At 49.3% G+C, this 19,905-nt stretch overlaps 5 protein-coding genes and 1 long non-coding RNA gene across 7 annotated transcripts; 1 reads left to right on the forward strand and 5 right to left on the reverse strand.

The window, feature by feature from the left end:
- Positions 1-5: 5 nt before the first annotated feature.
- On the reverse strand, positions 6-870 carry LOC121592798 (RNA-binding protein 8A). Its single transcript, XM_041914597.1, has one exon. It carries the CDS (start codon positions 731-733, stop codon positions 239-241), a length of 495 nt encoding a protein of 164 aa, XP_041770531.1. The 5' UTR covers positions 734-870; the 3' UTR covers positions 6-238.
- Positions 871-1,069: 199 nt separating this feature from the next.
- On the reverse strand, positions 1,070-7,342 carry LOC121592793 (ATP-binding cassette sub-family B member 7, mitochondrial). 2 transcript variants are annotated; one of them, XM_041914591.1, is made up of 7 exons: positions 7,180-7,342; positions 5,000-5,174; positions 3,361-3,766; positions 3,125-3,279; positions 2,892-3,058; positions 1,640-2,821; positions 1,070-1,563 (listed from the first exon to the last, which is right to left on the reverse strand). In XM_041914591.1, exons 1-7 carry the CDS (start codon positions 7,306-7,308, stop codon positions 1,315-1,317), a joined length of 2,463 nt encoding a protein of 820 aa, XP_041770525.1. In that variant the 5' UTR covers positions 7,309-7,342; the 3' UTR covers positions 1,070-1,314. The 2 variants fall into 2 exon arrangements, with proteins under 2 accessions (XP_041770525.1, XP_041770526.1); XM_041914592.1 differs by having other exon boundaries at positions 3,361-3,484; positions 7,180-7,341.
- A 57-nt stretch (positions 7,343-7,399) lies between these two features.
- Positions 7,400-8,770, forward strand: LOC121592802. The gene is made up of 3 exons (XR_006004698.1): positions 7,400-7,527; positions 8,231-8,422; positions 8,678-8,770. It is a non-coding gene; the product is annotated as an uncharacterized LOC121592802 (long non-coding RNA).
- LOC121592795 (vitamin K-dependent gamma-carboxylase) lies at positions 8,693-11,105 on the reverse strand. Its single transcript, XM_041914593.1, has 3 exons — positions 10,948-11,105; positions 10,274-10,882; positions 8,693-10,196 (listed from the first exon to the last, which is right to left on the reverse strand). The coding sequence occupies exons 2-3, from the start codon at positions 10,834-10,836 to the stop codon at positions 8,693-8,695; spliced, it is 2,067 nt and encodes a 688-aa protein (XP_041770527.1). The 5' UTR covers positions 10,837-10,882; positions 10,948-11,105.
- Positions 11,106-13,066: 1,961 nt separating this feature from the next.
- On the reverse strand, positions 13,067-15,570 carry LOC121592796. The gene is made up of 3 exons (XM_041914594.1): positions 15,196-15,570; positions 13,986-15,113; positions 13,067-13,924 (listed from the first exon to the last, which is right to left on the reverse strand). Exons 1-3 carry the CDS (start codon positions 15,276-15,278, stop codon positions 13,687-13,689), a joined length of 1,449 nt encoding a protein of 482 aa, XP_041770528.1. The 5' UTR covers positions 15,279-15,570; the 3' UTR covers positions 13,067-13,686.
- Positions 15,571-18,278: 2,708 nt separating this feature from the next.
- LOC121592333 (myosin regulatory light polypeptide 9-like) lies at positions 18,279-18,812 on the reverse strand. Its single transcript, XM_041913733.1, has one exon. It carries the CDS (start codon positions 18,810-18,812, stop codon positions 18,279-18,281), a length of 534 nt encoding a protein of 177 aa, XP_041769667.1.
- Between the last annotated feature and the right edge of the window lie 1,093 nt (positions 18,813-19,905).

Below are 19,905 nucleotides of genomic sequence, written 5' to 3' on the forward strand. Positions count from 1 at the left end.
ACGTGTTAAGTGTGAGTTTGGACAGTGTCCCGTCCGATATTAGATGATTAATTTATTTTGCATTCAAATTTTACATTTCCGTTTTCTACACAAAAAGAGAAAACGTGAGTGTGCTTCTCCTCTTCTTCCTGAATGTGCAGCACGTACTCTTCATGCTCGTTTTGTGTCCTCCTCTCTCCCCGGTTGCATATTAATGTGTTGTTACCTACTTATGCGATAGCGCGATAAACTCCTAGGTTTATCGCCGGCGACGGTCGGACGATTTTTTCAGCTTCTTTGGCCCCTTGACGAAGCACCAGTCGACGGCAATCGTCTGGCCGAGCACTTCCGACCCGTTCAGCGCTTCCTTCGCCGCCAGCGCCTGCTTGTACGTTTCGTACTCCACCAGCGCGTACCCCTTGAGGAAGCCAGTCCGGCGGTCCAGATTCAGGTGGATGTTCTTGATGTCACCGAACTCGCAGAACTTCTCCTGTATGTCGTCCTCCTGGGCCTCCTCGTGGATCGCCGTCACGAACAGGATCCAGCCCTCGACCGAACGCTGCGGGCCCGGTTCCGCCTCCTCCTCGTCGTCCTGCAGCCGCTCGTAGTCGATCGTTTCGCGGGGAATGCTTTCGTTGCCGAACCCGCGTCCCTTGCGCTTGCGGGCCTTCTCCTTTAGCCGCGCGATGCCCTGATCGCCATCCTCGTCCACCTCGAACTCCTCGTGGTTGTAGATATCGAGCACGTCCGCCATGTTATGGTGCTGGGGGTTTGTGAGTTTGGGGGGGGAAAAGTGTGTTTTTCCCTGAGATTTTCACTAAATTTTCACCGTCGTGGTTTTTGGTGTTTGCAAACTTTCTACGATTTTTTCTTTCTGCCTTCCGTACGGTCTGATTGACAGCTGTCAAACCGCACTCACAGCATACTGTCACGCGGCCTAGGAGAATGCTGTCAGTTGCCGGGTTCAAATTTCAAAAATATCGGTAGAGCCGTAGGATAAAAGCTATTTTACTTTCGGATTAGTATTTTCTACTTTTTACTAAATAAAAGGGATATTATAGCAGTTTAGGATAGCTTAGATTTTTGTTCGTTTTATTTTCACTGTACACAGCACATTCAATGTTCCTAATTTAACTCGATTTTAATCGAAAATTATAAACGGATTAAATTATACACAATTCTCATCTAACTTTTCCTTCTTCCGCCAATGGACTCGAGGCTTGATGGGCATTATTATTGGTAGGGGTTGGTTTTTAAAAATAGTCAACAATAGTGTTTCGTCTCCCGCAGTTTTCCCGCCTTCAAAATCACCGGTATTCGTCCTACTAAGCTAATTTAATTCTTCTCATCCCCCTCCGGTTTGGTCGGGTTTTTGCTGCCAATGTTGTACAGCCGGTTCTGTGTGTCCCACAGCTTCGTGTAAAGGCCGCCGCTTCGGAGCAGCTGATCGTGCGTACCGCGCTGACCGACGCGCCCATTCTCCAGCACCAGTATCTCGTCCGCGTCCATCACGGTGGACAGACGGTGAGCAATGCAGATGCTGGTACGATTGTCCGTCGCCCTTGCCAGCGCTTGCAGGATGTTCTAAATGCACCAAAAATACACACCATTTCCATGAGAAAACACACATTTTACTGTCTCCCCCCCATGTTACACTCACCTGCTCGGTGATGGAATCCAGGCTGCTGGTAGCCTCGTCAAAGATCAGAATCGGAGAGTTCTTCAGGATGGCGCGCGCAATCGCTACCCGTTGCTTTTCTCCCCCGGACAGCTTCAGGCCCCGTTCGCCGACCTGCGTTTCGTACTGCTTCGGCCACTGCAGGATCGAATCGTGCAGGTCCGCCATACGGGCAGCATTTTCCAGCTCCGTCTGCGACTTTGACAGATCACCGTAGTGGATGTTGTGCCGGATCGTGTCGTGAAACAGGACGGAATCCTGCGGCACCACCGCAATCGCTTTCCGCAGGCTCTGCAAATCCACCTCCCGTATGTTCTGCCCATTGATCAGAATCTCGCCCGTGCTCGGTTCGAAAAAGCGGAACAGCAGTCGCACCATCGACGACTTGCCCGACCCGGATCCTCCCACGATCGCTATCTTCTTCCCCGCCGGGATGGTAAAGGAAAGATCCTTGAAAATTTCGTTGCTCTGCGCGTACCGGAAGCCCACGTTGCGGAACTCGATCGAGGCCGTCTCGCGCCGCACATCGAGCGGTGGCGCATTCGCCCGACTCTGGATGGCGCTCTGGACGCCCATCAGCGTGAACATGGTGCGCATGTCGAGCAGGGCCTGCCGCACCTCGCGATAAACGCTACCGAGGAACCCGAGGGGGATGGATAGCTGAAATAGCAGCCCGTTCACCATCACCAGATCGCCCACCGTCATGCGGCCCTGGGCGATTTCGTTCGCCGCCATCACCATAATCGTGCTGAGCGCCACGCTGAAGATGGCATTCTGGCCAAAGTTCAGCAGGGCCAGGCTGGTGCTCGTCTTAAGGCTCGCATCCTCGTACTTCTTCAGCACCTGATCGTACCGGTTCGCTTCGTACTGTTCGTTGTTGAAGTACTTTACCGTTTCGTAGTTGATCAGCGAGTCCACCGCCTTATTGCCCGCCTCATTCTCGGCCTGGTTCATGTAGATGCGGAACTTGGTGCGCCACTGGGTCACCGCGAGCGTGTACGCGCTGTACACGCCGACACAGCCCATCGACAGGGCGGCATACGCCATACCGCACTTCATACCGAGGATGCTCGACACGAGCGCCAGCTCGAACATGGTCGGCACGACGTTGAACACCATCGCCGTCAGCACAAAGTTAATGCCACGCGATCCGCGGTCTATTGTCTGCGTGGAAGGAGAACATTATTGGCAAAGAATTCGAGCAAATTACGGATCCCATTTACTCGAAAAATACCTTAGAAAGTGCACCCGTTTGCTTGCTGAGATGAAACTGTAGATCGAGATTATGCAGATGCAGGAACACATTGGTGGCAATTTTACGGATCGAGTGCTGTGCCACGCGGGCAAACACGGCGTTCCGAAGCTCGTTGAAACCGGCTGCACCGGCACGGGCAATGCCATCTGCAAGAGAGCATCCATTAAACGTCTGAAATCGCTCGTTCGCTTGGATTCATTCTTTGTTCTTACATCCTAACAGCACGGAAATGGTTAACGCGGAAGCCGCCTGTGGTACCGTGTCCATGCTCAGCACGTTCAAATTGTCAACTCCCATTTTGAACAGGAACGGGACGCACACATTTAGCACCTTTGCGCCGCCCAGTAGGCCCAGGGAAATTAGAACCCTTAAAAGAACACAAAATGGCGATTATTTAATGAAAAAACGGTTATGGAAATTGCTTCATTTTCACGTCTCATACACTTACCGCTTCCGCACCATCGCATCGTCTTTGGGCCAGATGTAGGTCGCCATCGCTTTGATCATATCCGTCGCGGTAATCTCCGGCCCATCGTACGTCCCGATCGATTCGCCCGAGGCCGGATGGTGCCCTAGATGGAAACAATGACGAATGGGTGGTGGTTGTTTCGTGAATGGAGCTTGCAGTGAAGGTTGAGTTGCGGAGAGAAGGAAGGACGACCCGTTCGATGTAATGGCGGATGTTGGTTTCGCTAGCGGTGGCCCCCTGAGCATTGACGATGAGGAGGAGGAAGGATGCAATCGGTTCGCCATGCTACTATCGCCACTTCGACGGTAGTACCGTTCTTGCTGTGTTTGCGGTCGTTGTCGTGACGCACTATGGGACGAATCGGTGGTTCGGATTTCCCATGGCGCTAAAGGTAAGTTTCGTTTCCGTTCGCAACGATTCGTTATGTTCAAATTCCATTTATTTATTTTATTTCAGTCGTCCATATTCACAAACGACAAAATATTCATCGATTTCAACGGTTATTGTGGAGAGACAGGAGAAAAGGGAAAGAGAAAGAAAGAGAAATACCAGAAAATAACGTCACCCCCGGTGTAGCAGACTGAATTCGGTATAAAGCAAACAGAAAAACAAACAAACAAAATAGGGATGTGTTACCAACCGATTATATTAACAGCAAAGGACTGTACAGAAACAATTTTGAATTTTGTGTGTTTAAAATGTATTACTTATTGCAATCAATGGCCCATATACCATTTGCAATGTGTGCACGAATGGCAAAACGGAAACAAATTGGTGCCAGGCGATGCCAAAATATTTGTAATGTGAACGGAATATGAAGAAACACCGATAAGCAAAACACAAGCAGAAACGTAGCTTAACAAACACGCCTTATTTACGCACAAGCCTTGGAGTTATTCATGAGATGAGATTTTTTGTCTTTTTGGGTTAGTAATTTCGCCGTATGGAAAAAATGCAGTTGCGTTTACGATATGGTTCAATGTTTAATTTATTTGTGTGAACATGAAAAACAAAATGTCTCATGCCGTTCTCTCTAGTGATGGGAAAAATAAAGTTTTAGTCGTAATCGATTCCGGCTGGCTTCGAAATGTTTTGAAATCGATTCCGGAAAGCAGGTCCGGAATCAGTTTCCGGAACCGGTACCGGAATTAGCTCCGCAATCGGAATCAGCTCGGGAATCAGCTTCGAAATTAGAATCGGTTTCGAAACGGAGTCGGTTTTGGCATCTCAATAAGAATAGGCGTTAGGGTCCAATGATGCTACGTATTGATAGCCGCAAAGAATCAAAATTTACTTGTAAACGATCCATTCTCATGGAGATTGCCGGAGTGATATCGCTTCTGAAATTTCTTATTTCAATTCAAGAATCGATTTTAATTCCGGAGCTAGTTCCATTTCTGGAGTCAATCCTGATCTCGTTACCGGAGCAAGTTGCGATTCCCAGATCGAAGCCCATTCCGGACCCGATTCTGATTCCGGAGCCGATTCCGACTCCGGCTCCAGAGTCAACTCCGGAATTGACTCCGGAATCGGCTCTGGAATTGATTCCGAACATAGAATCGGAATCGGGTAGGTCCGATTCCGAGCTCCCATCACTAGTTCTTTCACACTCTCTTACCTTTCCGCTTCTTTTGAAAGATATTCAGCAGAGCGTTCTCGGTCGCTTGCTGATTCTTCTCCGGCAGCGCTCCCTGGGTGGCATAGGTTCGCCGCAGCCCCCATGGTTCCGAGTGTTTCCTTTTCCGGTTATCATGGTACCAGTTCGCGACGGCGACCGCACTTACATGCAGTTGCTGAAGAGCCGTGAGACAGGAAATAAAACATACAGCATAATTAATGCAAAATGAAACCATTGCCAAACATGGGTGTGTGTGTGTGTGTGTGGGGCATTTTAAAAGCTGTTTTTGATTTTATTCAAAAAGACTTCACACTCGCGACGGTACTCTCGGTAAGCGGTTCCGGCCGTGCTTAGGCCCGCCAGCTTGTTAAGCCCCTCGATGCTTTGCCTGCATTCTAGCAGCAAAAAGTCCAACAACCGCAGTGCAATCGCTCGGATCGGTTCGAGCGGTGGCGTGGCGGCGAACGCGACCGCCTTCATGTGGTGAATGTTCCGCTCCACGAACAGCACCGTCAGACAGACGGCCAGATTGTGGCTGATCAGATCGTCCTCCACGAAGAACAGCTGCTCATCGAGCCGGTGGTCAGCGAGAAAGCGATACTTTTCCCGCGGCAAACGCAAACAGCGCAGCTCCGGATCGTGTTTCATAAACGCATTGATCGTGCCGATGGTAAGCTCCACAAAGTCGTCCGGATTCGAGGGGATGGAAAATCCGTACTCGAGGAGCAGCTTGGTGTTGTTGTGCGTACCGTAGCTGATGAAGATTTGCTCCCCGGCCCGGTACGCTGTGTCGGTGTGTAGGTTGTAGTACAGCTCCAGTGGTCGTTCCTTTAGCAAGCAGTCGCGAATTTGGGACGTAGAGAGTGATAATCCGTTGACGGTTTTGGCGCCACATCGGTGGTTGAAAAAGTCCAAAAACGGAGCCAGCGCCATGGAAGGTTCATCGGCTAGGAAGTCTTCAAACAGTGAACCGGAAGGTAGAAAGCTGTTGATCATTTTGACCGCCATCGGGTCTAGGAACACGCTGCGCGTGTTAACGACGAAGTAAGCCCATTTAAACCTCTCCAGATCGACCGTATCCTTCCATTCGTCCCGGAGCACGGAATTTATTCGCTCCAAACCGCTTTTAATGAGCCCGTTCTGCTCGACCATTCTTTGCAGCAGCACCTCAGACAGATAGACCAGCTCCTGCTTGGTACAGAAGTATGGATTCGAGAATGTCTGCGGCAGCGATTGAAGGTAAGCATCGAAGTGGGCCGATTTCGTCACGCACAGGTAAAACGCAAGCAGCGCCTGAAAGGGAAGCTTCTCCAGCGACTGTGCTCGCTCCTGGACGGCCGACTCTTCGAACATGCTGCGGAAGTGTTCATCGCGCTCCAGAACGTTCAGTCCGACCAGGGCCTCAAAGGGTAGCGCTATTAGACAGTCTGCCTCGGCGAGCGGTTTGCGTGAGTACAATCCTTTGCCGGTGCACTCAAACCGTCCAATCCTGAGGCCCGTTTCATTCCTCCAGCCCAATCCTTTCAGCCAGCGGAAGAGTGGGACGTGCTCCACACATTCGGACGGATATTTTGCGCCTTTTGTTCTTGCCTCCCTGCGTATCGAGGTCATTCCGTCAGCTGTCATTGCGCGTCGGGATTATGTAAGCCAGTCAGGCAGGCTTGTTTGGATTGCCTTCGAAACACGCACGTAATATCCCTTGACCTTGGCCTTGTTGCGGATGAGGGGAGGGTTTGTGGTCCACCTTTCCTTTGTGATAACAGGTGCTTCGTGCGGGACTTTTAGGCTCCCGATCTCGATAATCTCCACCCCTCGCGGATACGTGCGGTGGGCAAGCGAAGGAAAGAGAGCGAAAAGATGATTCACGGCTGAAATTGAACACACAGATCTGCTATCAGTCAATACGTGAGCGGATGAGGGGGGGATTTCTTTTTGTGGGAATGCTAACAACGGAGGAAGCATGGAAAGTAATTCGCTCGCTCCCATGTGGCCCATATTGGCAAAGCATCTCTTCACTCTCCACCTTCCGCCGCACGCCACACGCACCAAACCGCACACAAACCGTGGAGCACTTTCGTGATTTAGTTACGCACTTCGCGAGAGCACCGCCGCCGGTGGTTCCTTTGAACGTGTGTGTGTACAGGATGCAATAGAGCGCATTAAAACTAAGATGCACTTACCCGAGACTGTAGCCGGCAGTGAGTTTCGCTCAGCGGGTGATGATTTTTAAACGAAAGTCGTATCCCTTCGAGAAGATTGCGATTCAATTGCGGAGCTTGTTTTGATACGACGTGCAGCAGCGCGGCCATTTTTCAGCTGACAGCAGCAGCAGCAGCAGCAGCCGCATTGACAGTTTGTTTTGATAGCGAGCGCGCTCGAGCGAGCTGTTTTGACAGGAAAACGATAAGTGTGCAGGCAGGCGGCGGAAAAATAAGGCCGAAAAATTTGTAGTTTTTCAAGTGCTTTATTTTTCTGGATAATTTTTTATCATTCTACAATTCTTGTTGAATCTTGTTGAAGCCAAAAAGGTAGGTGGAGTACCTATTCATCTCTCAGAATGCGCCCTATTAATTTAAGCTGTATTTACGGCTTGTGTTTATCATGTTCGTAGATGCTGCGAAGAAACCCGTTTCAGATACAGAATAGGTACCGGGTCAGTTCTCAGTGCAAGGATAGGCTCAGATTCAATTCTTGCTCAATTGAAGTAATGTCATAAGGTCTTTTTAGTATTACTACAAAAACAACAGGACCAGGACATATTTTAAATATTTTCTCGATAAGAATTCTTCCGTTGGTTCCAGCACCAGCATTGGTTCAGGATCAGTGTTTCTCCTGGCAATGCGCATTAGTTATTGTTACTTTCTAGCTACTTGGATCATCCTAATTTTTTAAGCTGAATGATTCAAACACTTGCGGCTGGAAATGGCCCATCGACCATTATGGTTGCGGCATCAGCTTCTGGATATGTATTGTATGCTAAATCGGGAGAGGTTCCCTGTCCAGTCCAGGTCCAGTTATGGTCCTTGAATTTGAATAACTTCAGAATCAGTTCCAGGAACGGTATGGGTTGGAGATCAGTTTTAGGGATGGTATGGGTTCGGTATCAGTTCAAAGACAGGATCAGTTTGGGACCAAGATATGGTCCAGGATCTGTATACGTTTAGGATTATTCCAAGAGCAGTATGGATTCTGAATATGTTCTGACCAGTTCTATGTTTGATATCGTTTCAGGATAAGTTCCAAGACCAAGATGGGCTCAGGACGTATTCCAGGACTGAAATTGTTTCAGGGTCTGATATAGGACTGACATGAGTTCAACAACAGTTGTACTACCGGTATGAGATCTGAGCCGTTCCAGGAGCGTTATGGTTTTTGGATCAGTTCCAGGATCAATATGGGTTCAAGATCAGTTCTAAGACCTGTGTAAGTTTGGCATCATTTACTGGACCGAAATGGATTTTCCAAAAGTTCCAAGACTAACATGGGTTACGAATCAGTTCTAGAACTCAATAACAAATACGATAGCGATTTGCTTATTTATTCATTATATGTATCGTACCAATTGCGCCGTTTTTTTAAACACATTATAAAACAAAAAGTCTCTCATTATCTCGTTCCACAGTTTCACAACACTAAACACACAATATTTCTTAATCTTAATACTTTTGTTTTCTTCAGCCATTTTCATCCATCTCAATCATCCGCGACGAGCTCTTTTAGGCGTCTGGGCATCGGAACACCGTACAGCTCGTAAAGCAACGAGTTGCCGACATGCTGCCCAAATCGTACAAAGTTTTCCCAACGATGTAGAAACTCCTCCCCAAGCGGAAGCATGGCAGGTTGCTGTTTCACTTCCTCCCCGTTCCTGGTAGCTTCTAGTTCCTTGGTACGGTTCACGTACGTGTACATGTAGCACGATGGTTCGGGTCCAATCGTTTCAACTGCATGAAAGATGCCGGCCGGAAGGGATGTGCTTTGTCCGGTTTGCAGTATGACTGAAGCACTTTTTGTTCCATCCTCATCAGGGGACGCTTCATAGCGTACAGTTCCCTGCAACACGGTAAGCGAAACGTTATACAGATCTTCTCCGACGAAGTTGCGTAGCGTTAATCCCGGAAAGTCCGCAATAAACAGTACGTCCGAATGGTTACTCCAGCCAAGAACTTCATCCGTTTTGCGGCGAATCAACGTATCACGCAAGCCATTGAACTGATGCAGCAGCGGAAGTACCCATTGAACTGGTTCAACCGGTGACCAGGCAGCTTTTAGAATGTCCACATTGGGGTCGAAAATACGTTGCTGAAACCGGCCATTCATACTGCACCAGATATCGAAGTAGATGGACACATTAGGCCGGTGTGCTGCTGGGGCCTCTCGGTGAATGTTTCGCTCTATGCAACGTGCAAACTGAACAGCCATGTCGGCATGCTTGGTCCACCGATCGTTGTCAGTGAAAGCGAACGGTTCAACATAGTGCACCCGGTCGGGATTCTCCCGGTCCACCACCCGAATCCCGATCATAATTGTGTCCCAGGCGTGTACCATCATGTCCCAGGAGTAGCCGTACAAGCCGTTCGTCCAGTTGTTGTATCCTTGGGTGAGAAAATGCGAATAGGGAAGGAAGAGCTGTAGTAAACAGTACGCCAGCATGGCACACATGGACCACTTGCGACGGCGACGGTTGCGTGATCTTTTGTTTTTCTCTTTCACTTCTTGCGAACAGTCATCGCCTTCTTGGATATGTTCATTGTTTAAAACTGTCTTTGAAACGCCGCTGGGCAAGAGCTTCCGTGGCCAGCTGAAACTGTAGTACAGTGGAAGCTGGGAAAGACAGACCCACGGGAACATCCCGATGTAGAAGAGTCGCGAGTTCATCAGATGAAATGCACTGGCGAAGAGTGTGGCCAGTCGGCGCGTTGAACCGTAAATAAGGAAAAACACCACCGTCGTATCGAATAGGCATCCAAACCAGTGGACAATCAGTAAATCGGTAAGCTTCGCTCCGAGCACGGCACGGAACGGGAAGAACACCCAGTGATAGCTCAGGTTTGTCATCGCATATCCAGACAGCCACTCGCGGCAAAGCTTTTTCAACCCGGCCACAAAGTACAGCACGAAGAACTGAAACTTTAGTATGAAGTAGTTCCAAAAGGGAACCGTCTGATCCGGGGGAGGATCTTGCCACGCATCAATTGACCTGTGGAGTTAGAAGTTGGATTTAGTTGTTTTTAATACACTATTTCGCACTTCTATCATTTCCATCTCGTCCCTTACCAACATCGGGGAGCATCGGTAAACAGGAAGATGGTGCCGAGCAACCCGTACAGATAGCTGTGATTGTTCCAGGCACTTTTATCCAGCAGAAACACGTACCAATACGTTGCGGTGAACAGTGCAGCCGATAGGCGAAACCGATAACCGAGCATTATCCCTGCCGCACCTGTCCACATCAGCCCGTAAATGATGCCCATCCGCGGCAGGGACAGTGGTTCCATCGAATGGATCAGCGGAAACCGACAGTCCCGCGGTTCACCCCAGCGTAGATCCAAATCACCACCACCCCGCTCCTCCGGTATGTCGATGAGCATGGCCAATCCAAACAGTGCCCTAGCCACGGCGAGTGCCGCTCCATCGACGGGCCGGTACATACATCGCTGAACAAACGCATCGAAGGAGGCAAAGCAACGCACATCGTGGCCGGTGGTGTTGCGTAGGAACGAATTTACCCTGGACAAGGCAGTAGGAGATGGAGTTACATCCTGCTCGGTGGTGTTGACCGGTTTGTTGTTGGATGTTTCATCGGAGCAATCGTGTGTCGGTTCTTCGGAGACGGCCATTTGGGAAGGGATTGTTTTTCGATGTCAACTACATCTCCAGTGTGTACTGCAAGGAGTAGGACTTGAGTGGTGTTAACACTGCTAGCGATGTATTCGTTAGGTGGCACTTACGATTTTTTATAGAAAAGTTGTGTAGTTCTTATCGAAGGACAACCGATTGGGACAACCTTACCCGCACTAGTGAAGCGAGCACTCCGCTGGAATCGGTCTTTTTATATTGTTCTCAAAGCTTTTGCCCCCAAACTTTGGATGCTCTTCCTTGTCTCCGGAATGCCAGAGCGTCCCATTCGATGTAATGCTCAGTAGGCATGCGCATTGAGACCTCTCTTTTGTACGATGAATTCTCCAGTCACATCACATAATATTTATGGACTTGTTTTCGTACGGATGTTTTCAAACAATCTACTTCTTCTTCTTCTTCTTCTTCTTCTTCTTCTTCTTCTTCTTCTTCTTCTTCTTCTTCTTCTTCTTCTTCTTCTTCTTCTTCTTCTTCTTCTTCTTCTTGGTGCTTGGCACGGTCACGCCGGGTTCATATGCAAGCTTCTTTGTTATTAGAGAACAAACCCTGTTTTAAGGACATTCAATTTATACCGTGTTTAGACGTTAACACGTCATAATATCCGCTAGGACATAGGTGTCATTTAGTGACATCTCTTAATATCCTCTTCAAAGCCAATTGTGGCACCTTGGAAATGTTGTGACGTGATACTCAAAGAGATAACCCAAAAAGATGATGTTCTCTATAATGTCTAATGACTTACATAAAGAACCACTCTAGCCAGCTCTTAGTAAAAACCTTCCGATCATTTTATAGTATTCCTAGCCAACTCAAGCTAAGTATAGATACCGTATAGAGAGCCTTCTGTTGCCTATTGTATCGTTCAACGACATAGGATGTGCTTGATGATCATGTCACACGCTAGTCTCCCAGTACAGGCTCCTTAGTTTACTTCCAGGCCTAAGCAAACCTATTATATTGCAATGCTTCGGACACTCATCAGCTTTGGCTTTTTATTCTTATTCTTCTTAGTTTGTTAGCTGCATATTGAGGTTGGAAGCGTCCAAAATACTCCGGAGCTCGGATGCTTGGTATTGTATACATTACACTTGTCCATCAATAATTAAGACGAAGTATGTTAAGATAATTTCTATTGCTCTTAATGTCTCTACGCTTTAGATCCTTTTGCACGCCAACGTCTTTCATCCACCACCTAACTGACCAGTTTCAAAAAGTAATTCGGCGTAACAGTCATGCTGGTGCGGGGAAGATCAGTTTATAACTTCCTTCTTCAAACAACAGCCACAGTGTTTCCGTTGCCCGACATTTCCCTGTTCGTATGGTGGTCGAAGCACCACCGCGACGGGCAGGGTGTCTTGTAATTGATGTTTATTATCTTCCATGTTTGCGCTCGGGCTCACCTGTTGCACACATCATACAGACAGAGGAGAGAGGAAAACAACCCCACCTAATAAGCGACGCTAACCTACCCGTCTAACCCATTGGCCTTTGGCAATAACAGGCCCGTGGTGGCCCATGTGGTGGCAATATCGCAATAACAGGCAACAAACCATCCCTTCCCTCCCGTGGTGCGGGCGCACTGATTGGTACGGATAATAGTACCCACACACACATTATCATTATCGTCCTTTTGGCACCTTTCCACCGGTCGGAAACCTTTGCTAGCAATACGCAATAGCACATACACACAAAAGTGTTACCAGCCGCAGGGAAAAAATCATGCGGAAACACTAACACACCGCAGCATCTCGCAGACGTTGTATCGATAAGCCTTTGGCCAAGCGCGCAAATCGGAAGAGCACGTGTACGATATTACGTCCGCTTGCGATTGAATAACTACACCGGGGAAGGTGGCAATAAAACGAGGCAAGCAGCTCGGCTTTGGATAGGCGTTGAAGCGGAGGAGAGATGCGTCATCGGGGACCGATGAAAACCGTAAAACCGAAATTGGTAGATCCGTGTGTTGTCTGTGAGGTGCTGCGTATGGCAGCACATAGACCGCGCTTGGTCGTGTTCGGCGCTAAGATGAGGTCGATGAAAGTAAACAACAACTCTGTCGATTGTACTCCTACGCGCACAGGTGATTTTGAATGGGTTTTTGCCGCTGGGGCACCCGAAAAGGTAGGTTGAACTTTCGTTGCGAAAGTCCAACCCCAGGGTCGTCTGGCGCAAACATTTTCATACGCAGTGTTTAAATTGGGCAACGGCATTGCGCAAAACAAATTCACAACACGATGTTAAGTGATAGTTTTTATTACTTTAATTTATTAAACGACAATCCCTAAGTCTTTGCTGTTGAACATCGTTCAATTAAATAGCTTTAAAAAATGCACACACAAAACCCGCTAAAACTTGTATTAAGTTTACGCAAATCGTGCGCCAACGGTGTGTTGCGTGTAGTTGGTATTATTTGCGCCATCTAGCCACGCTTTGGCTACGGTTAAATGTGGCGTGTGATAAAGACAAAATCGAGGGAGTAGCTTTCTCACAGCTCATCCCGAAAAAAGAAACATCGCCGGTCATGGCCATGGCGGTGTGCATCAAATTCTGTTCCACACAAATCACTTTCCCACGGACAGCGAGCAATATTAGTTACGCACAGCCGCGCTCTCTAAAAAGGGCGGCCACTTGCTTGGGTGCTTCCGGGACACGCATATATACGCACACACACGCGAGAGAGACACACAGGTATACGTTTGTGTCACATAATAAATAACAAGTTAGGAAAGGGCTGTCCTATTGTCTCCTCTATCCATTCAGATTGGCACATTTCGTCGTGTAGTTTAGGTTCGATTTGACTCTGATCACTGTTGGTTCCGTTGCAGGTTTCTCTACCCGAACTGCTGCTGCTGATACTGTTGCTGCTGCTGCTGCTGCGGTTGCTCACCATTGCTGAAGAAGCGGAAAAACCCACCCCGATGGTTGTTCAGGTAGTACAGGATCTGCATCTCATCCTTCGGACACTTGGGATAGTACGCGTCGCAGCTGTTCGCCCCAATGCCGTACCCTAGCAGGGCGGCCCGGGAAAACTTGAGCCACGGTGAGCTGTCCGGCACGGCGGTGAGGATGCTGTGAAGTATGGAAAATCAATAACAAGTTCACCGCTGTGTGCCGCCATGACGCAACTTACGTCGACAGTAGACCCCGGTTAACGTAGCTGCTAAAGCCCTGGCCGGTCGAGCTGCGCGACATCATGCAGATCAGCTTCGGCACGCACTGCAGCTCGTCGTTTTCGGAAATGTTATCCAACGCTTGGCGCAGCTGACCACCCACACCACCGCCAACGCCACCAAAGCCGGCTCCAGGGCTGGCGAAAGCACCACCCGGACGTTGCGGCGTCGTTGCCGCTCCGAACGATCCGAACGTGCCGGGGGCAAAGTTGAAGATGCTCTGAAGCACCCCCAGGATGCTCTGCGCGTTTGGCGGTTGCGCTAGACCGCTGGAAATAGGCAGTGACTGTTGCGGTGGATAGTATCCTTGCGGTTGCTGTTGGTACGGATTGGTAGCGTACGGTGACTCTGAAGCGTACGGGTACGGCGACTCCGAAGGATACTGGTACGGATTGTACGAACTGTACGGATTGTAAGCACCGCTCTGTGGGGCAATGCTGAACGGATACTGTTGCTTCTGCAGCTCGGGATAGTTCAGCATTGAACTACCGTCGTACTGCCCTTGTACACCTTGTTGCTGCTGCGGACGGGCTCCATTCACCGTCAAATAGTTGCCCTGCAGTGGGGCCGAAAATCGTTGCGGCGGCGTTCCGGTGTAGGTCGAATACGCCCCATACTGCCCAGGCTGCTCAAATCCACCTTCCGTATTGTAGATCTTATCGTTTGCCACGTACTTGTACTTGTTCTTTTTCCTTTTCGGTTTCTGCTGACTGCCTGCTGGCGGTGGTGGAGTGATCGTGTCTCCTCCCGCATTTCCTCCGGCAAACTGTATCGATGCACCGACGGTGTAAAATTGGTCACCTTCACGCTGCCCGAACGGCGATCCAGCCGGTGAGACGTCGGCGACGGATCCTTTGCCGAAGAAATTGCTCCCACTAACAGCTCCATTCACCGTGGTGGTGGACGGTGACGCATCGGAATCGTCCACGAAACGGATCCTTCCGGCTCGCTTCACCGGCGAATCGGCACTGTAGTGAGGGGTGTACATCGGTGTAAACTGTCCATGATCCACGAGAGAAGGTTCTCTTGCCACTGCCGTCACACCCGGCTCCCGGAACACGAACTGATCCTTCCCATCCGTGGCAAATCTAACCGACGACGATTGAGTTATGCGGTGTTATGCGCGTTACATCACTGGCGTAGTAACCGGTTCCCATCACTTATACTTACCCCGTATCCTTCCGGTAGCTGATGGCACGCACGCCCCGCCCGGACACGATCGCCGCCAGCACCAATGTCACCCAAAAGCTCATCTTAACCCACTTTTCGACCTGCGCAACTTACGACCAAGCACGCGCAGCGCACGTTGATACCGTGCCGTTCCCGAGCAGTGACTGCGCGCGCTCGAGCCAATTCCGGTACGAGCACGAGTGTGGTGTAATACGCGCGCCTTCTCCCCACCTCCAAAGCGATGACTTCACGCGGTGCGCGCACATGGCGCGTCGTCGTGGGTCGTCGTCGTCGTCGGTCGTACACACATTTCACTTTTCACTTTTGCAACAACCGCGGCGGGCGCGCGCTCTTGTCGTTCGTGGTTTCGCGTTTTCGGGTGGTTGAGCATTTTTTGAATCATGGTCGGGGGGGGGGGGGGGGGGCGACCCGACGGAACAGCGGAAACCGATCTGAAGCGGTGGTGGTGGTTTGTTTTTGTTATGCTTTGCTTTCTCGGTCAGCCTTTTCGGGCGGCTTTTCGGTCCGCGCGTTATTGGACTGCATGTGGAGGCTGTGTAAATGAGTAGGAGGGAAGTCCAAGTTTTTAGTTTTTTTTTCTTTATGCAATACTTACGCTAATATTCAAAGATCAGGTTTTTGGCCGTACTCGTGCGAAGGCTGCAGCAGCACTGGAAACCCACTTTTGCAATGATTGCTGCACGCCAAGGGGGAAACCCCATTCGAATGCTTTTTCTCAATTGGTTTTGTTAGTGGAAAATTGGTAAGTTGTTGACTATGGGATGCATGCTGTTTTCTTACAAGAAATTCAAAACAAGTGTGAAAAATGAACGTTTTATCTTGTTGGAGTTTAAATTGCGCTACTTATGTGATACAATTTCCCAGAATTAGGATAAATTCTGGATGGTTTTGAAAATCCTTTAATAAAGATGATAAAATTGCCCACCAAAAGTGCATTGAAAATCGCAATGAAATGTTTGAACCTGAACATTGTCGTTTGCAGAATATAATGGGCGCTAAACGTAGGGCCAACCAACGCTTAAGATTACCCCCCGTCCTGTGTGCCTACAGCTGTGTTCGATTAGTGAAAGTGGAAAAAATTGACTCACCCATTCACGTAGGAAGGGACTACGACGACGACGACGACGATGCCGCCAACGTGCACTGCACGTGATCGGAACCATTCCGGCGATCCAGCGAGATGGTTGCCACGATCATAAGGAAGCTAATCCGCGCATGCTGCCAACGGACAAACACATTGCAGCGCATACAATTATAGAGCTGCTGGGGAGTGGTGGTGGGCCCTTGTTGATTGATGATACCTATTATTAAACCCTTTTTCATCCTAGCAAATGCGGAAGTGGTGCTTGCACACACAGAAGAGGGTTTCAATAGCCCAATCTAAGTAGCTGCAGCATTGGTAACGCCACGAATTGTCTTTTCCAATAAGCACAGCTCAATACTACATCCCAATTAGGAGGAATTGGAGGAGGAAACAAACAAACCCATAAATATTTGGCACGAAAAAAGGGCCTTTTCTCGTAAAGAATGCTGACTCACGCATTCCGCCAGCGCTTTTTACTTTCTTCCATGCGGGGTGCCCCAACCTCCCCCTTGCCCGTTTGTCCATCTACCCGGCTTTGGAGATTTTGCGGTTCGATGCGCTTTCGGTTTCGACTCTTTCATCGCCTACTACCACACTTCAATCTGATCTGGGAAGCTTTTCTCCACGTCTTGAAGCGTTGTTGTGCCAAGCACCGAAAAATCGGTATGAATATGCATTTAAAGTGCCGCACGTGTGTGTGTGTGTGTGTGTGTGTGGTATAGTGATGTGCTCTCTGCAGCGCACGCACGACTCCGATCCCATTCCGACTATTGTTAGTCCGATTCCGACCCTAGCAAAATGGAACCACTAGATCAGCACACGGAGTCGTCCGGAGTCGGTTGGAGTTATTCAAAGTCATCCGGAGTAGATCGGAGTCGTATTCGTCCTGAGTCGTCCGGAGCCTGATCACAAGCACATTAAACAACATGGCTCCTGTTGACTCCGACCGATTCCGATTCCGGTTGACTCCGATCGACTCCGACTCCGAATGTCTCCGAGCGACTCCGAATGACTATGGTTGACTCCGACTCCGATTGACTCTAGACGACTCCGATTCCGAATGTCTCCGAGCGACTCCGGACGACTTCGAACGAATCCGAACGACTCCGAACGTTTCGGACTCAGAATGAATTCAAGCGACTCCGGACGACTCCGAACGACTCCGGACGACTCCGAACGACTCCGGACGACTCCGAACGACTTCGGACGACTCCGAACGACGCCAGACGACTCCGGACGACACCGACTTCGAATGACCCCAGACGACTCCGAACGACTCCAGACGCCTTCGAACGACTCCGAACGACTCCGGATAATGCAAGGCAGACTTACCTTCCGGAGTCGACACCGGATGTTTGCCATCTTTACCCATCACTAGTGTGGGATGGTGCGTAACGGCACGATAAAGCGGATAATGATGAAAATGCGACTTGCGCGAGGCGGGGAGGAGAAAATTGAAGATGTTTAAATAAATCACAATCACACGTGTGCTTACAAGACGCTTCCGAACGGCCTGCCCGGGTGCACTTCCCATTTGGATGAAACAGGTGAAACCTCATGCTCATGTAAGTGGCCTCTTCCTCTCAGTGTGTGCACGGTTCGGTGGATGGATTGTTGTTTACGGAAATGCGCACTCTCAGCCTGCACCTTGAACCACACTGCGACACAATCATAATTTGCCAAACATTCGAGGTTGCCAATTTCACCCACTTTCGGACGTATTCGAGCAGCCACTACCAAAAAAACGCTGGTGAAACTGAACTTGAAACAGAAAGCGAACTCGAAGGGAGGGTAGTGGGTATTTTCCGGGCACTAATGTTTATTTTTAATGTGAATCAATGAAAACAGCACAAGCTCACAACAATTTCACGCACAAGGATGATGGCACTTTTACCCGGAGCGGTTTACTTTCGCACGTTTCGCCACTTCGCGACAATTCCGCAACTGAAAACAAACCACAGCCATCTTCGATCCTACCCTAGCAGTCGTGAAGGAGGTTCGCCAACGCGTCATACTTCACCCGCCCATTCTCGGGCACCATCCGGCGGAAGATTTCGTCCACCTGCTCGTCCGTCAGCCGCTGATCGCCCTTCGTCGTGAGCCACAGGCGCAGCTCCTCCGCATCGACCGTCCCGTCCCCGTTGCTGTCGAAGCAGCGGAACGCGTTCTGGAGCACTTCCGGCGGATCGGTATCGCGCAGCTTCTGCGCAAACAGCGTCAGGAAGAGGGTAAAGTTGAGCGGCAAACCTCGTGCCTCGGCCATCAGCTCGTCCAGCAGCTGCTCCGTCGGGGCCCGCTCGTACCACACGGTCAGCATGTCGCGCAGCTCCTCCCGGCCAACTACTCCCGCGTGGTTCGCGTCGAGCAGGTTGAACAGCTCGCGCAACTCCGCCACCTGGTGCTGCTCCAGCACGCTGAACACGTTCGATGTGGGGCGCTTCTTCGCGCTGCCCGGTTTGTTGGTGGGTTTCTTGGTCTGCCCGGTGGACCGATTCGGTCGTATGGAAGCCATCACGCGTACGAGCACCGTCCGTAGTGCTCGATGGTATGAAGAATGATGGGCTGGATGCGATCGATGCGTTGTCGCCGACATTGGGAAGGCGCTTGCTTTGACGAAAAACACTCGAACGCACCCTAGGTAACGCTAGAGAACAGAAGGAAGCTCGATTCTTGTGATAAAACTTGGGAAGGTGATCTCTCTGCCTGTGTCATGTCATGCGATGACACTTCGAGAGCGATTCTTGGAATTTCTAAGCACAATCAATCTGTGCTGAGCACAGCACAAATTTGCTAACCGAGGGGAGGCGCAACTAGCACCTAGCCACTAGCCGGAAGCGAAAGCGTGTTCATGTTTCTACCATTTATTGAACAGACGTTTTAAGTTGCATTACATGGCATCGCGGGGAGATGGGTGTACATATGTGCGGGATAAGGGTATGTAATTTATAGGCGCTGCAAGTGTTTTTGGTTCACCAAACAATTTTAAAACAGCGTTTCAATTTTTTAGAACAATTTAACAACGGTGTGCGGGTGAGAAGATTTTAACACATACACACTTGAGAGATCATCTTATGTTGCGATATTCTGTAGCTGTTCTGGTGGTGGAAGAATTGATTAATTGAAAATCCCTTCTTTTTTGGCGCATTTGAATGTTTGAACGGTTCCAAGTTACAGTTCCAGCAAGGAAGTAATGCTTTCGTGCAATTAACTTTCAACTCGTTCCACCACCACACGGGAATCAATGTAAACACAATATGCTTTTATGCTTAATATGTTGTTTTCTTCTTCTTCTTGTAAATATGATAAGCGCAATACAATAATTGTATAAGCATTTTGATACGCGATTATGCATGTATGTGTGTGTGTATATCATAAGCGCAGTTTGGACTGCAAATTTCGCACTACCGCAACAAGAAGTACCTAACAACGATGTAAACGTTTCAGTATGTGTGTGTGTATATATATAGTAGTATATGTATATAAGTATAACACCACGTGGCTCGCCCTGCGCCTACTGCCATCTTTCGATTATGATTGTTTTGCCTTTGTGCAAAAAATGGGTTTTTCGTTCTGAGTTATTTTGTTTTACTTGTTCGATTATTTGC

The sequence above is a fragment of the Anopheles merus genome, chromosome 2L (assembly GCF_017562075.2).
Source record: "Anopheles merus strain MAF chromosome 2L, AmerM5.1, whole genome shotgun sequence".
NCBI lineage: Eukaryota > Metazoa > Arthropoda > Insecta > Diptera > Culicidae > Anopheles > Anopheles merus.